Source organism: Pyrgilauda ruficollis, unplaced genomic scaffold (assembly GCF_017590135.1).
Source record: "Pyrgilauda ruficollis isolate IOZ18807 unplaced genomic scaffold, ASM1759013v1 scaffold29, whole genome shotgun sequence".
NCBI lineage: Eukaryota > Metazoa > Chordata > Aves > Passeriformes > Passeridae > Pyrgilauda > Pyrgilauda ruficollis.
Window position 1 is genome coordinate 9,617,151 of NW_024524266.1, and position 17,950 is coordinate 9,635,100.

General features: G+C 43.1%; 1 protein-coding gene across 1 annotated transcript in view; it reads left to right on the forward strand.

Annotated features, from left to right (window-relative positions):
* NHS (NHS actin remodeling regulator) overlaps positions 1-17,905 on the forward strand; it is a 244,493-nt gene extending 226,588 nt beyond the window's left edge. The window contains exons 4-9 of the mRNA XM_041472488.1: positions 2,503-2,565; positions 4,747-4,939; positions 8,119-8,250; positions 9,485-12,442; positions 12,930-13,056; positions 13,773-17,905. Coding sequence (XP_041328422.1) covers positions 2,503-2,565; positions 4,747-4,939; positions 8,119-8,250; positions 9,485-12,442; positions 12,930-13,056; positions 13,773-14,397 — 4,098 coding nt within the window. The 3' untranslated portion in view covers positions 14,398-17,905. The remainder of the gene's footprint in view (positions 1-2,502; positions 2,566-4,746; positions 4,940-8,118; positions 8,251-9,484; positions 12,443-12,929; positions 13,057-13,772) is intronic.
* Positions 17,906-17,950: the final 45 nt, after the last annotated feature.

A 17,950-nucleotide genomic window follows, 5' to 3' on the forward strand; every position in this document is an offset into this window, starting at 1 on the left:
GGGAAGAAGTGGCATTTTTGTCCTGTTACTGACCCATTAATTTCCTTCTCCAGATCCCAGCTCTGGGACAATAAATGGGGCAGACTCATAACTTGCCAGGCTGGAAAGTTTGTCGACAGCTGATTTGCTTCTTTGTCACTGTCCTGATGATATTTTAAGATTTTAATTAAAATGGTTAATGACGAGTCCTGACTTACATATGTGCTAGTGATGCTCTTCCTAAAATCAGGGTGTGAGTGTTCAGGGGTGCTTCATCTCAGCCCAAGTTAAGTGCTGAAGGAAGGTGAGCTGGATTGCTCCTCAGCAGGGCCACTATCTCTTTCTCTATAGGGGAAGCTCTGTTGACTAGCCAGACTTGGACATCTGACTATTTTGTTGTAGCACACAGAAACCAAAGACTTGCACACTGAAGTGACACGGAGCACTGAGAAATCAGGTCACGTGCATATGCAACAAGATTTTTACTGCAAGGCAGTTTCACGAGCACAATAGCACCTCTGCAAGTGAGGTTGATGGGATAGCTCAGGAAATAAAAATGCTCACATATGTCAGTGACAAATCCCTATTCAAGCAATTATGCACCAGTTTAGTTTCAAAGCAATCTTAGCCCATTAAAGAAAAATGCACACTTAAAGTATTCTGGCTTTGTATTTAACAGAATGATTATCACTGTTTCTGTTTGCCAAGCACACCCACACAAAAGAAATTCACTTTTAAAACTGCCTAACTTCAGATTTGCCCATCAGACCAGAACAGCCTTGGGTTTATGATAATAATTTCTTGTATTAAAATTAATTTACCCAGGACATTTAGAGATATTCTGGTTTTCTGAGCGAATGAGAACTTTTGAAAAGCAGCAGCTCACTCCCTCCCCCAGCATGGAGGTGTTGAAATGCTGAGGCTGCTGCTCTGTGCCAGCATGCCTCAGCTGCCCCTGCTAGAAGCTAAAGGCAGGAGGTCCCTCCTGTCCTCTTCTCTTTGTGCACTGACAATCACAGGCCATGGGATACTGCAAAGATTTTTATAACCTGAACTCTTGTCACCTCAGCTGCACTAGTCTCCCCGTGTCCTGACCCTCCCCAGAGATCCTCTAGCCCCTTCCATGAGGAAGTTGAATTTCAAGCATCCTGGTACCTGCAGTCAGTCTGCTTAGAGGTGACTGGAAACTTGGTCAGAGGACCATCCTTGGGTATCTGAGGAGTAAGTAGACTGAAATTGTTGATGTATTTAGTATCTCCACAGCCTTTGCTGCATGAACAGTGGTGTTGTCCTGAGATAAGGGCTTTTCCCAGCTTGGAAGAACTGGTTTTGCACTGGTCTGGGCAGAAACTAAGCTGCTAGAAATGTTCACTGGCAACAGCTCTCTTTTGATTTCCCCCTCTCTGGTCTCCTGTAAGCCTTGTGACAGCTCTTCTGGAGGCTTCCCATGCAGGAGCACAGGTTCCTGTTTCCTGGTTCCACACAGAAACCAGGGAAAAGCAGGAGATGTTGCATATCTAGGAATGCTAGTAGGACGAGATGCAGGATTATGCCTTTTGACATTCACTACAACTTTTTGTCTTGAGAGGAGACCATATAATGAAAAGTCCTTCAAGTGAGGTTTGTTCATCTCTCACAGTAGTGTTGACAACGATTGATAATGACTGGGAGGAAAAACATTTGTAGAATTATCTGGCATTATTAGTCTAATTAATGCATGGAGAAATAATAACCCCTACCAAGAAACATGTGCTAGACATTTAAGAGTTGTCAACATACCTGCTTTCTTTGTATCTTTTTTTGGTTTCCTATTTCAAAAGAATTCAGTTGTCCTTCACTCCATGATTTTGAAAACTGGACATTGCCACAAACAAACCAGAGTTTCTGACAGAAGAGGATTTTGGAGGTGTAGGGATTCACCAAGACCTAGGACATTGTGGCCATTACTGTTTGTCCTTTCAAGTGTTACAATAAGTGACAAAAAGCCAATTGATTGTTGTCACCCTGCCACAATGATTGCTAACTTAGAGAAATACTGGTATTATCACAAACGCATAGCAATCAATGTAATTGATAAATTACCATCAGCATCATTATTTATATCCATTTGCTTAAAACTGAAGAAAAAAATTGAAAAAAAAAATCCCTTACATTATGTAATAATTTACATTTATAATGTAATTGGATATGTATCTTGCACTGCTTCAGCTCCAGGCAGAACACAGTTTGAGTTACCCAATCAATACAAGGCATTCTTGGGACAATTCAAGTATGTCTGTACAAGGAGGCTGAACCAATTTCACTGCAGTTTTGTCTAATTCAAGTAAGCAAAACCAGTACAGACTTCAAAGGGATCCAAACCAATCTGTTGTGGGGAATAAACCCATCAATAGGAAACAGGGTGAAAATCTCTGCTCGTTTTGGCTCTGATGCTAATTTATTGAGGCAAAAATTATGTGCTTTTACAATAATTGTTTTGTGTGTGTTTTTAATTTTATTTTTTTTCACATTTCACATTTATAGTTTAACAGCACCCGTTCGCCCTCCCCAATTGAGTGTTGCCACATGACCCCCTGGAGTAGAAAGGTACTGGAAAAACAAGCAATCCTCAATTAACAGCCCTGTCTCACTCTTCTCCCTTGCAGATCCTAACCCTTCCTCTTGCTTTGCTTTTCACTTGCTAACTTTACTGCACTAAAAGAAGCCATTTCTGTTTTTCTCATGTCAGTAAGACACAATAATAACGTTTTTCCCCCCTTCTTTCATTCTTCACACCTTGGATAGGTTTCAGGAGCTCAAGGCCACAAAGCTGCCTCCCCCATCACCTCCTTTAAAAAGCCTGAACTCGGGCAGACTCAATAGCGTTAGCAATTCCATTTAATTCTCTTGCCATGTTTTGCAACTGCCCCTTTTTTTTTTTTTCCTCAATGGTAGGAAATGGTTTGGACAATGCCACACCAACAGCAGGTATTTATTCTCTGGCCATTTGGTGATGCCACTGCTTGGAGAGCAGGGGCTCTGGCAGCCAGGGCCACTCTGCCCGCTTTGTCCAGCACTTCTTTGTCATCCAGGGAAGGATGAATTCGGCAGCAAATGCAGTGTGTGTGTGTGTGTCTGTGTGTCTGTGTGTGTGTGTGTCTGTGTGTCCCCATGTGCCTCTGCGTGTGTGCAAGGGTGGGTTTTTTGCATGCATGCATCAAACTTAGGGCGGGGGGGGGGAGTTACCTAGGAAACAAAGTCTTTTGTGCTTGAAGTTTATATGAGCTATTCACGTCTGCCGGGAATCAGCACAAAAGCTGCAGGCAGAAAGAAGGCTGCAATGTTTGACTGAAATCCTACGTGGGAAAAGAGGGTTTTCTGCGGGCGGGAGAAGAGGAAACCTGTGTTGTCTTAGGTCTGGGGGTGCTGCAGGAGGTGACACTGACGAGGTAAGTAAGTGCCCTCCGACAGTTCAAATAGTAGCTGCAGAGTTAAGATCTTTAATGCTTTTGGAGCCGGGACGTAAATGTTATTTGGCAAGCCTGAGATGGTTAATTCCCTCAGGATTTGTGAGGAGCCTGGGCAGAGAAATGGCATAAGTACAATGGCAGAAAGGGCATGATCCTGCCGTGTTCAACACCCACCTGCTCAATGCTCTGCCATGGCAATGTAGAGCAACATTTTATTTTTGCCCTGTTTGCTACTGAAACTAAAACTGGCAAATAAAGTGTAAACAGCAGGCATGAAGGAGGGAAGGCTGGTAGTTAAGCAGCTGGGAATTCAAGACTGAAGAGAAAGCCTGTCTGAAAGGGATTGCACTTCATTTTTAAAAAATGAGAGGCAGACAGATGTCCTGAGCCAGCCAAACAGTTGTCACAGCTTACAGAAGAATGTATTAATGGAAGAAGGGAGGGAAACTAGGCAGAAGAAGGTAAAGGTAAGTTTCTCCCCTCTGTCCCTTCCAAACAAACAGAAAGTTTTTTTTTTTTTTGCAAACAAAGAGAGCCCCCCAACCCAAGTTGGCAGCCAGCACCACACGAAAACGCACTTGCTTTATTTCTCTCTGCAAGACAGGGTATTGGGGAATTTGTTGTTTCTTCCAAAAGAAAAAACTCTCTGTGTTTCTTTCATGCTGCTTACTTCTCTTTCTTTTGTTTCTTCACCTTCAGCATCTAGTACTTCTTGTAGTATGCTATAAAAATATGCATGGTTTCTAAACAATCTTTTGAATTTCTTCTGGTGGTGGATACTCTTTTCTTTGATTATTATCCCCCTGTCCCAGCACTGTCAACACCTGCCACTTCCCACCACAGCTGTTGGGTGGCTGTACTATGGTCTGCTCTTGGTCTGTGTTTGTACAAATGAAATGCAAATGGTTATTCTAAAATATAAATGTGTCTTCTTTAAAACTTTGGACCTTCTGATGCTTGAATGAATGGTTTTATGAGGCCAGTTGCAGTTGCAAATGAGAACCCACATGTCTAATGCTTGTGGGAACTGAGGACACGCTTGCCATGGCTATGCACAAATGCAGGATGTGCCCCTTCTGACACAGGAGATGGCCTGTAAATGTCACTGTAAATGTGCTGAGTTCCAGTATGCTGAGGTGTTTTTCTCCTATTAGCAGGATGTTAAGTTTCCATTGGAGAATAGCCGCTGCTGTGTGACTTAGAACGATTCCTTCCTGCATCCCTGTAATTGATTTCTGATTTGTGTGTCTGCTTTGTTTCAAAATTAGCCTTGTGTGCCTGAGTGGGAGACACTGATTTTGAATGTATTCATTTGCAGTCCCATCCACCAGAGGACGAAGATACAGATGTCATGTTAGGGCAGAGGCCGAAAAATCCAATACATAATATCCCTTCTACACTGGATAAACAAACCAATTGGAGTAAAGCACTACCTCTCCCAACTCCAGAGGAGAAAATGAAACAAGATGCCCAAGTGATTTCTTCTTGCATTATCCCCATCAATGTCACTGGTACAAATCTCTTCTATTTCTTTTTGTATTTAATGCATGGTTCGAGGGAGGTCAAGTACTTATTTTGTTTAATTTATTTGAAGTCATGGGATTGTGCAGTCCTGGGGCAAAGATCCTAGCTTGAACATTTAGTTTCTGAAAGACAGTGGGCTAAATTCATCCCTTACACGTGACTGCTGGAGTCGCTGAAGCTGCATCTAGGATTAATTTGGCCCATATTTTTGGTTGTGTTATATGGTGTAACATAACTCTAGTTCCCTGTATAAACAATGTACTTTTGTTGTGTATATAACCTACAATCTGTATTAACAAAGACCTCAAATAACTTTTTGAATGTAGCTGACTGAAATAATGCAGAAAGCCACCAAAATTAATCATATGATTATCATGTGTAGCAGGAGAAGAGAAACTAGAGAATGTAGGCTACTATTTGCAGTGCTTTAAACATGCAAGGCATGAATGTGTAGCATGCAAACCATCGCTCTGAGATCTCTTTACATGCAGCTATGCTGAAGGTACAGTAATGGCATTTTCTTTCATTTCTATAACGTTTGGATATATTTTACTAGATTTATTTGAAGGAGAACTTGTTTATAGAAACAGCAAGTATATCACTTATCAAATGTGATAGATGACTTATTTCCAGAAACAAAAATCAGGCTGTTTTTCTCTTTCTCTTTTTCTCTTTCTTTCCTTCCAGAGGGCTATGGTAAACATAAAGTTGATCTGAATTTTCCTCAATAATATTTTCAAGTACCAAGTTTTGATTAACTTAAAAGCATAAAGTGGGCTAACTTTCAGGGTTATAGACTTCAATGTAAACAATCAGGAAAAAAGCAGGGGGCTTTCAGTTAACCTTCATTCTCCAGAGAAAGTATCTGTATTTAATTCTATTTTCCCAGTAGCTGGGGGGTTGGGGTAAGGTAACAGCCCCGCATGTCCATTGTTCTTCCTCATGTCTATCAGTGGTGCACAAACCTTCCTGCAAGAAGGATGTAGGATTCACCATGGTACTGGAGAGAGCTGTATGCCCACAGTGCAGCTTCAGCTCACAACCAAGGCTTTTGGGCTTACAGCATCATGGTCACAAGTCCCCATCTGCTCCACCTTCAGCTGCATCAATCCTCCCAGTGACAGCAACACAGTCCCAGTTCGCCTCCGTCCTGGCAGAGGAGGTGACACTGCACAGTGCCACCAGCTCTGCCTCCCTGTGGAGGTGGCAGCCAGGAGTGGGTGTCCCTTTCTCCAGGACAGTGCTCTGGCCACAGGAGGACAGGCAGCTGAGTGGCAGGACTGCCTGCATACACCCTGCTGGGCTGCAGGTCACGAGCCAGCCAAGGTCATAGGTTGGGCACTGCCTCTGGAAATCCCCAGAGAAAGTCACAGATAATGTGGCATATTTCCACGAGATAAAGCTGGTGTTAAATGATGCTCCTTCTAGTTTAATATAGGACCCTAACCAGTGCAGGCTTTCTAACAGGGCTATTGTCACCTAGTGCAGCCAGAGGACAGTTAGGTCTGGGACCAATGTTAACTTTTCCAGTAATAGCCCTTTTTGCCTAGACTCCACCTGCCATACATTGGAACCAAATTTCCACTGATCAGTTTTACAGATCAAGAATGGTATGTAATCTTCTGGATGTTTATGTGTATCATTCTCATTAGCACTAATGGGAATAATTTGTATGCATCACGGGGAAGAAATACCCTCTTCCACTTTCCTCTCGGAGATGACCCCGGTGCATCTGGCACACAGAGCATGTTCAGCTAACTCACAGTTGCTGGAAAACCAGCAATGATGCTGATTGATTTTTTGTTTCAAAGAGTTTGCTTTTAGTTCTCTTTTTGTTTTTTAAGCTTCTCCCAACCCTGAGAAATGTTCACTTTTTTGAAAATGATTATTGTTGGAGTTTACGGCACTTTTGTTCCATATTAAAGAAAGTTCTTCCTCTGCTTATTCCAGGGGCATTGGTGGTTACAGGACATCTGTCTGAAGCCTCTATTTCACTGTAGTAGATTTCAAGAAGAACTTTTACAAGAAAGTTACTTTTTAATGTTTTACATTGTTATGTAATGTAATATGTATGTGTATGTCTGTGTATAATTATGTTTTCTATAATTATACGCTATTAAAATAGAGCTTCTTATCAGGATTTCTTTTTCCTTTTGTTTGCTTTAGTTTGTTCATTTTTCTTAAGATTACAAACCACTGTACCAGCAATCCTTATGTTAGTGTTTTTATGGACCTGGCACATTTTTTCCAACCTGTCCCATGTCAACTTTAGAGAGCATGAGTGAGTATAAAGTTGTGCAAAAAACCAGCACAGACGGGCACTGGCCTTCTGGTCAGCTTCCTTTTAACTTTTTTTTTGACTACACAGCATAAAATCAAACTGAAAGACAACTCCCTTGGCTAATGCCATGGAAACATTAAGAAAACAATGAATTCTCACCTATTCTGTATAAACAAATGCACTCAAGAACTTGTGCTTCTAAATCTAAACTGAGGCTCTTGATTGCGTGACCTGAGCAGACTCCCACCGTGTGCTGCTCACATGGGAAAATCAGGCCACTTCCTGATGTATGCAAGTAAATGGCAGCTCCCCGTTAATGTCATTCTCAGTCACGTGTCATTGTCACAGAGAATGCTCTCTAAACTTGCATGGTGACTTGGCCCCATTTTAGCTGTCTCCTTCCTTTCCGAAATGTTAGCTCCCTTGGCATATTGGTCTCCTAAGAAGCCCCAACTACTGCAGTATGGCATTAGAACCTTAAAATGTTTTCTTACGCTTATTTGCTTAAAATAAGTCAGGCTACAGGTGAACAGATAATGCTTTGCAGTTAAGTTACTGTCATTGTCCCTATGACAGATGGATAAATAGCTATAAGATGCCCTGCTACCAAGAGCTCTCTATTTGCTTTCCTGATTTTCTTTCCTTTTTCTGTTCTTTTTCTTTTCATGCCTTCTGTTATTTTTGGCAGACCAGGCTGCTGAGGGGGAGCTGGAATTAGACGTAAAACTGTGATATACTGTGATATAATTTGCATAAGAGCTACATAAGGGCTCCCTTATGTTTATTCACAGGCTTAATCCAAGCTCACATACCTCCACTGTGTTCCAGCCATGAAAATTTGTTTACTATTTCTAAAGGCTAATGAGACCTATTTATGGGTTGCAGGAGTTGGTTTTGACAGAGAGGCTAGTATACGCTGCTCTCTTGTTCATTCACAATCTGTACTACAGCGGAGACGAAAGTTGAGGAGGAGGAAAACCATCTCTGGCATCCCCAGAAGAGTGCAACAAGAAATAGGTGTAGTATAAATACAAATCTTCCACAGCTAGCTTTCTAACCAACTTAAATTGCAGGAATATGAGCTGGTAGTTAGTCTTCCAAAGAAACAAAATCTTGAAAGTGTAAATGCTTGTAGAGTTTAGGAATGATGTGTTTTGTTCTTTTGATTTACTACAGTAAGAAAAGCTATATTACTCCATATGGCCTTGAAGGACTGGGGCCTTACTGAGTAATATAGATGTACGTGTTCAGCTCTTATTGTGTAAATGTTAATCAGTTCTTTTTTTCTTTTTCATTTTATTTCTGTTATGAACCCATAGTTATGTGCATAAAAAGTAACTAGATTAAGTGAAAGTTTTTTCTTGCATCAGGGGAGTTTAAGGTAAAGAACTGACAGATGTTACTCCACAAAGTGATGATGAGTTGTCACAACAGCTGGATAACTTAGATGAGTGGTTGAATATCCACCATAGATACAGCTGCTGGTACTCTATGGGAGTTTTGCTAAACCCCTTCCTTTGATTTATCACACTCCTCGATTCCTTCCTATTATTCTTTATCATCAAGAATATTTGCCTTAAATCTACCAAATTACCTCACTTTTTGTCAGGGTAAATTAGGAACAACTCTGCTGGGGGCAAATTCAGTGTGAAATTCTTATTAACTCAAAACAAAACTAACAGAATTTATATTTCTTAATGTTCATCTGCACCTGAAGATGGCTCTGGTGTTTCAGTCGGTTGCCATGAAACTTGATTGGAAACAGAAGAAATGTGTTTATCATAGGGAATAAATAATCAGAGAGCCTATGAAAGAAAGATCCTTTTGTCTTGCAAGTATTCTTGATAGTAAAGAAGCAGATAATGGAAATTCTAAACAGACAGGTAGGAGAAACAGAATTATTTTTAGAAGCTTATGGAGTGTTTTGTCCAGCAGCCACTCCCGAAAACTTTAAGTAGCTGAAACAGTCACAAAGACTTAGTATTTTTCTTAGTATTTAGCACAGCAAGCTCAGCTCCACATTGAGAATGCATTGCAGAAGTCATGTTGTAGGACTAGAATTTCCCTACCTCACTGGCAGGAGATCTGCCTTATAAATTCTCTATACAAAACTTAAATTTGGTCCAATGCTCAGAAAGATTAAAAAATAAAGAATACAGCAGATAATATCTTCTTGGGTTGCTCCGCGGGTTGTCTCATGCCAGGAAATGTGGAGCTCTCTCCCACTCACCCAGCTTTCCATGTGTCCTAGATTCAGATGAGTCGCCAGTGGCGAGAGAGCGCAATGTGATTGTGCACACAAACCCAGAATTCTCTGGCTCCAGCAACAGGAGGTTGGGGACTCGGGATTCGGAGTGCCAGACAGAAGAAATCCTGATTGCTGCTCCCTCCCGGCGACGGATCCGTGCCCAGCGGGGGCAGAGCGTTGTTGCCTCCCTCTCCCACTCCACTGGCAACATCCTGGTGCTGGCGGACAATGGGGATGCGGTCTTTGCTGCTGCTGTGAGCAACCGCATCCGCTCGCGGAGCCTTCCCCGCGAGGGCGCCCGGGCCAGCGAGGGCCATCAGGATGCCACCACCAAGAGTGCAGGGTACGAAGCAGAGCACTTCCTAGCTGGTCAGGAGAGGATCCCGAAAAAGGGGAAGGAGATCTTGAGCAAGCAGGGTTCACAGGAGTGCCAGCCCATTGGTTTAACTTGTCCTCAGCACCTGCATAGTCCTGAGCACAGCATCAGCGAGAGGGGGAGATCGCGGCTGTCAAGGATGGTCGATTCAGGCAGCTGTGAAATTTCATCCAACTCAGACACCTTCGGGAGCCCAATTCACTCCATCTCCACAGCAGGAGTCCTGCTCAGTAGCCATATGGACCAGAAAGACGACCACCAGTCCTCCAGTGGAAACTGGAGCGGGAGCAGCTCCACGTGTCCCTCCCAGACATCTGAAACCATTCCTCCTGCTGCCTCTCCTCCACTAACAGGTTCTTCACACTGTGACTCCGAGCTGTCACTCAATACCGCTCCCAATGCCAACGAGGATTCCAATGTCTTCATCACAGAGCAGTTTGGTGACCATGCAGACAAGGTCAGGGGCCACAGGGCAAGCTCCTTCACATCCACTGTGGCAGATTTACTGGATGACCCCAACAACAGCAACACAAGCGACAGTGAATGGAACTACCTGCACCATCATCATGATGCCTCCTGTCGCCAGGATTTCAGCCCTGAGCGCCCAAAGGCAGACAGCCTGGGATGTCCCAGCTTTACCAGCATGGCCACCTATGACAGCTTCCTTGAAAAGACCCCCTCTGACAAGGCAGACACTAGCTCACACTTTTCTGTGGATACTGAAGGATATTATACCTCCATGCACTTTGACTGCGGTCTGAAGGGTAATAAAAGCTATATATGCAACTATGCAGCCCCAGGCTCTGAAAGTGGCCAGACTGGGAGCATGGCTTCCAGCCTAGCCGACTGTGCCTGGCAGGAGTGCGTGGGCCACAGGAGGCAGGCACGGCAGTGCATCTCACTGAAGAAACCAAAGGCAAAGCCAGCCCCACCAAAACGCAGCTCGTCTTTGAGGAAATCAGAGGGCAGCACCGACCTTCCTGACAAGAAAGAACCAAAGATAGGTGGTGGGCAGCATGTCTCTCACACTGCCAGGGAGATGAAGCTGCCCCTTGAGTTTTCAAACACACCTTCCCGAGTGGAAGGCCCCAACCTGCCAGCCAAACAGGAGCTTCCCTGGCCAAACCAGGATGATGGCGGGTTAAAGGACACTCCATTTGACACCGCCAGTATCCCCTCCTTTAAAGATGAAGGTGCTGAACAACCTCACTATGCAGACCTCTGGCTTCTGAACGACTTGAAATCTAGCGATCCTTACAGATCCTTGTCCAATTCAAGCACTGCTACGGGTACTACAGTCATAGAGTGCATCAAGTCACCAGAGAGCTCTGAATCCCAGACATCTCAGTCTGGGTCACGAGCTACAACCCCATCTCTCCCCTCTGTTGATAATGAGTTTAAGCTGGCCTCCCCGGAGAAGTTGGCAGGGTTAGCCTCACCCTCCAGTGGGTACTCCAGCCAGTCAGAGACACCCACCTCTTCTTTTCCGACAGCTTTCTTTTCAGGACCGTTGTCTCCAGGGGGGAGCAAGAGGAAGCCGAAAGTTCCAGAGAGGAAATCATCACTGCAGCAGCCACTTTCAAAAGATGGCACTGCCTCAGTGAGCAAAGACCTCGAACTTCCGATTATACCTCCTACTCACCTTGACCTAAGTGCTCTTCACAATGTCTTGAGCAAGCCCTTCGCTCACAGGCACCAGCTGCATACCTTTAGCCACAGCAAGCAGAGCGCAGTCGGGGAAGCCCTGCAGCCCGGCCCTCCCTCTGCCCTCGCCATCACACCCTCCGTTCTCAAGTCTGTCCACCTGCGGGCAGTCAACAAGCCTGAAGGAGTGAAACATAAAGGCAGTACCCCAGACCTGCTCTGCATACAGGAGACCACCCTGATGGCAACTGAGGTCTCTCCAGGCAAAATGAGGCCGCTCTTAGCTAAGAAACCGGTATCACGCCAGTACTCTACAGATGAGGCCATAATGCTATACATTGACACTTCCCCAGCAGAAGCAGGCCCTGGAAAGCCACCTTTAGAGAAAAGCTCCTCTTTTGGTGGGCAGAATAGCTGTGAGAGAGAAGCTGTAGCTTCAGCAAGCTTGGGTCTGGTTGAAATCAAACCTGGGAAGGACCAAACACACCTGGCTGCTGAACACTTACCAGAAAGCTCTCTGAATCATACAGGTGCCGTCCCCATGGACGGCTTTCAGAAGGGCTCAGCTGTCCTCACAAGTGATGATGAAACAAAGAAACCTGTCCAGGGAGCAGAAACAGTGCAGGATCTTCAGCAAGTGCAGGCTCAGCAAGAGCTCTCCACAGGCAGCGAGGAGAAAGTGGAAGCTGGGCCCGTGGATGAAAGCCCAGGTCAGGCTGAGGGACCGGTCATCACCTATCAGTTTAAGCACGAACCCGATGTAAGCCACCATGTGCCTGGGAGTATCAGCTACGAAGCAGAGATGGCAGCAGTAGATTCACTCAGTGAAGAGGGTTACAAGCAGGAAAATGATATCACATCAGGTATCCCAACCAAAAGTGCCTCTGATGACAGCAGGGCAGACGAGACGGTGGGCAGCGCAGACGAGCCTTCGCTGAAAGGTCAGTTGGGAATTCTTCCTGTGTCATACCCAATCAGGAGGTTTTGGGCAGGATGATAGTGGAGTCAAAGCAGAGTGGCACATCAGCTTCCCTCTGTGGGTTTAAGCATAGCCCCCCCCCATGTCTGTTAGCTGGCCAGCTAGTGAGCTCACAGCTATTTACACTTTTCCAAATATTCAGACTGCATTTGTGATATTTATTTCCTCCCTTCTGCTGCATTTCAGCTGAAAAGATAAATGGGAGGAGCATTGGCCCTGTGTACAGAAGAGTTTGATTTTCACAGCTATGCTGTAAATGGGAGAGCCTGTGTTCAGTGCTCCTTTAATGGGCTCCAATATGGAACAGACACGACTTTTAGATTAGAGGGAAAAGGCTGCATGGTGGTATCACCCACTCAGTTGTGAGCAGAGCTGGTGCCTCCAACTGGCAGTGCTGTTGCAAAGTGCAGTGCAGTCTGACTCATAACGTGGCTTCTCTCCTTTTTAAGAGTCTTCTCCAAGCGATGAGTCCATCATGTCTCCACTGAGTGAGGAGTCACAGGCCGACACTGAGGATGTCTTTGTGTCTCCAAACAAACCCCGCACTACTGAGGATCTGTTTGCAGTCATTCACAGGTGACATAACCTTGTGGCAATGGGAAATGTTAACATGCATCCCTGCACAGCTGTCCTCTAACAATAACTGCAGGATGGTTATTCTATGTTTAAGTCTTGTCCTCAAACTATGTTCTTCAGTTAAGTCAGTTACATTTTCGAAAAGGCAGCTTTAAAACATGTTTTATTATGGCCTGGAGTGCAGTCTGAGTATCTTCATGGCATATGTGGGATGCTTTACAGATAAAAACATCAGGCTGTTCTCTCCAACCAACATAGATGTCTTCAAAGAAAACACACTGCAGTGGTTCCTGTCTTCTGCCTACCAGTCCACCAGCTCTAGTCTGGTGAATGAATTGTTGCAGAGAGAAGGGTATGAAAAGGCATCTCTTCAATTTTAGAGTATTTTGTATTCAGCTGAAATTTGGGATCACAACTGAAACTGAAGTTTTCTGATACTGAATAGATTATGCTGCATATTATTATTACCTAAGTTTCTGTATGTATTGTCTTTACAAAGAGCTGTTGTGCATACACTGTCTTGGAAGAGCTGGGTAATGTTGAGAGGGACTCTGCAGCTCAGTGCCATGAGGCACTGATAGCCTCCAATATCTTACAGAGGGATTGAGAGAACTCTGGCTAATATGAAAATGAAAGCATCTGTAAAACTCCAGAAGAGCACTAACATTATACTACAAAAATAATGTATGAAAGAGTTCTCCTTTGTATTTTTACAGATCAAAAAGGAAAGTTCTTGGGAGAAAGGATTCTGGAGACCTTTCCGTAAGAAACAGATTGAGACCTTCATCTGGGACCAGCAGCCAGCCTCCCACCAGCAGCACACTGCCTACCAGCAACATGCCACCAGCCAGCAACGTGGGCACTCCCATTAGCAGTCAGAGGTCCCCTGGGCTCATATACAGGAATGCCAAGAAGTCCAACACATCCAATGAGGAGTTTAAGCTACTGCTCCTTAAAAAGGGCAGCCGATCTGATTCCAGCTACAGGATGTCTGCCACGGAAATTCTGAAAAGTCCTATTTTGCCGAAGTCTCCTGGAGAGCTGACAGCAGACGCCCTTCAAAGCACGGAAGAGTCTCCTCCCACAACGAGCCCCGATGCATTGTCACCGCTCTCCCCCTGCTCCCCCAGGGTCAACACGGAAGGATTCTCCTCCAAGAACTTCCCCATGTCGGCGTCCTCGCGGGTGGGGCGGTCGCGGGCGCCGCCGGCAGCCAGCAGCAGCCGGTACAGCGTGCGCTGCAGGCTGTACAACACGCCCATGCAGGCCATCTCCGAGGGGGAGACCGAGAACTCGGATGGCAGCCCCCACGATGATCGGTCTTCTCAAAGCTCTACATAGGCTCTCTGGGTGCCAGGACCAGGATTCCAACACCACTCAAGATCTTAAGGATGTCAACGTAAGAGGCCAATGCTGTAGCAATCAAAAAAACAAAGAAACAAAAAGAAGAAAAAGAGAATCACAGGGCAATATCAATGCTTTGATGTGTTTGCATTTGGAAGACGCTGGGGAAACAAAAGGACTACAGCTGTAGCTATTTATTACACTACATTTTCTAAAAGGATGAGAATATGCTATGCCTGTTCTGTTTTCTTTTGGCTTCATTTGGTTTATGCCACTCTCATTTCCATTGCCACTGTAGATTTCAAGGCTATTCACTTTCCATAGAGTTAAAGGTGACTTTGGGTGGGTTTTTTTCCCAGAAGCTGCCCATCTAGAAACAAATCCCTCACTGTAGTGCTTCCCTAGGGAGAAAACAAAAAAACTACAAAAATGCTCTTGAGAATTGGTATTTTTCTACACTAAAATGAGCTGAAACAAACTTTAGAAAAAATTAACAAAACATATGTAAATATCATATTTTTGATAAAAATTTGTAAATAGGATTATCAAAAAGTGGACGTGGCAAACGATTTACTGCATAACAACTTTGTTTATAGAAGACAAATTAATTCAATTGTAATAACTGTATTCTGTGAATACCATTTTCATATCAAACATGAAACATGGCCACCAATAACCACTTTCAGTGTGACAGGCCTGAAGGATGGCATTGAGCAGTGGAAAGCAGGAATTTTCCAACTTAGTTAAGGAAATGGAAAGGCTAACTATGAGGGGATTCAAGAAACCATTTGTCTTTCTAAGGCAGCTCCAAAGAAGCTAACTGGAAAGCACAGCTGGGAGGGTTACCATGAGGATCGGTGGGGAAGATGAGTGTGACTCTGACAGAATAAAGCTGGTCTGATGCTAAGCCCCAAAGGGTCCCAACCCCACAGCCTCCCCTGGGCCTTTATTCTTGCAGGGATTGCTTCAGAGAGGATAGATGTGAGAGGAAACAGTACTTAACTTTCATATTTCTATTAGGCTATTGGGATACATAATACAATCATAACCTGGTACCTATAATCTTTAAACACGATTAGTTTCTGGTTCGTAAAAGAAACAAATAAATTATAAGCATGCAAGAAGCGCTTTCGATTTACCAGTAAATATCTGCAATGAGTTTTCAGTGAAGCTTTCTCTTTGTGCTGATGAGATTCATGCTACCTAAATATTTACAAAAATGACACTGTGAAAACATAGCTGGGAAATAGGTATGTGTATGCATTATTTATATTCATTGCTGAGCTGAGAAGGGGAAAGCTCCAGTTCATTGTGCCAGCCACATACAGTAGGGATCTTGTCTGGGTTTACCAGAAACACAGAACAGGGTGAGGGGACTGGGTTGGGGTGGGAAAGGAGACAAATCAAAGTAGCTGCTTTGATACAAATGAAGGCAGGGAGATAAAAGCTGAACTACTTGAAGTTACTTGAATATTCTCATCTTAAAACCACAAGAACCCATGAGTTGCTTTATACTTTTAATTTTTAAACAGAATAAAATCAACAGGCCTGATTTTCCTTTGGGCCATCACAGTTTCCACTGATGTAGCCCCATCTGTGCTACTTACAGGACAAGGCCCTCCTTATCTAAAACTCATGCAGTTGGCATTGGTTGCTGTAGTATATGGTTAGGAAAAGAGGAAAGGTTAGTGCAGAGAAAATAGTGAAGGAGGAATGGGGTATGCAGTAGGACAGGTCAAGTAGGATGGCAGAAAGAGCCTTCTTTGGTATAAAGGAATCGGCTAAAAGCTGGCTTTAAGCATAAGTAAAGGACTGGAGGCAGGATGTGTGAATTCGGTTTTTGTTTTGGTTTTTTTTTCTTTTGATCATGTAACGCATAATGAGAGAGTTATTAAAAGAAAGTAGATCATGTTTTAAAGAGGAAGGTTCTATCTAAAACTGTTACAATTTCAAGGAGTAAAAGCAAATTAGAACAGTTTAACATATCCAAAATGTTATTCGCCAGAAGACCCACATCTGATTTTCTCTAGTGATTACCACAAGACATGTATTATTCAGTTTCCTACTGTCCTCCTGTGTAGCCTGGTTGCATTCAGTTGATGAGGCAGAGTCACCGTGCATCTGATAAGTGTGTTGGGATGAGGGATGATCCATCAGTTGAAGGGCTGCAAAATTGTCTAAAATAGTTTTTAAAAAGGTAATGGGAGAAAGGTTTTGGAAACAAAAGTCTAATCACATTAGCAGCTTAGGTAGGAAAATAAGTCTGAATACAATGAAGTGAATTAATGAGAATGTTTTAGAACGAAATGTTTAGCATATAACAAACCACCTTCTAGAGAATTTAGATAATGGGCAAATCCTTAGAAAATCCTTAGTTTGTCATCTTCAGTCATTTTCTACAAAAATTTTACCAGGAGCACTTTTACAAAATGTTTAATAGTCCTGAGTTAAATAGTCATTTAAAACACTAAAGAGAATATAGCTGAATTGACTTTGATTATACCATTGTTTATTAACAATCAATAATTTCATAGACACCCTAAATAAATATGTATACACTAGGGTTTTTTTTTTTACCAGAATAATGAGGCAGTATTTCACATACATAAGAAACACAAAACAATCCCATTGGAGTACAGTCTCCTTTTGCTTAATTTTCTGATTTATATTTAGCAGATTGAAACCCAAACAGAGAGATTCTAAATTCTCTGTGAACAAAAGAGTTAAGAATAAACGTGAGAGTCAGAGGAAGATGAATGGCAGGGAGACCTGTAGCATTCCAAGTGTGCCATTAAGGCACCAGAGGACAGGCTGTAGAACGAAGGGAACATCACTCCCCTCTTGAGACAGGGTACAGTACATGCATCAGGTAACTGCTGAACCATCATTTCAACCTACTGTTCTGTTGCTTGCACTGATATTACAAAAATTATTTCTTAAGTTATACAGCTGTGTTCTGAAAAATAATATTTTCCCCTTTTCTTCTTCTTTTTTTTTTTTTTTCTTTTTTTTTGCCTTTCTGGTTTTGTTGTTGTGGCAGCATAGAGGGCAAGGAATAGTTGTAGCAAATAAAGCATATGTTTGCTTTTGCCAAAGGTCAGTGATTGAGTGCATTTGCTGCAATGGTGGCAGATAGAGAAATACTGTAGGTTATGACTTAAAGAATTTTAAAAAATTTAAGAAGGTTACAGTGTAACTATTTTGGTACTAGCACCAGTTCATGCTGGCAGAAAAGACAATGGTTTATGGACTTGCATCCATTTTGTATTTTTGTAATATTTGTAAATACGAACTTTTTAAATTGTTGCAAATATGGTTTCTTTTGTAAAATGTTTTCAAAGTTTACATTAAATCCAAGCCTTTGTATATTTTAGAGCTGTGCAACACTTTAAGTCTTGTATTTATTTTTAGTAAAAACGGTGACAGTTTCATTGTGAACCCCTCTCAAAAAATGTGTTGGAAAAGTTTGATTACCTAGAAAGTGTGTATAGAAACTGCAAATAAACGTGACTGCAATTAAATCACATGTTCTCTTTACTTTCTTGTAATG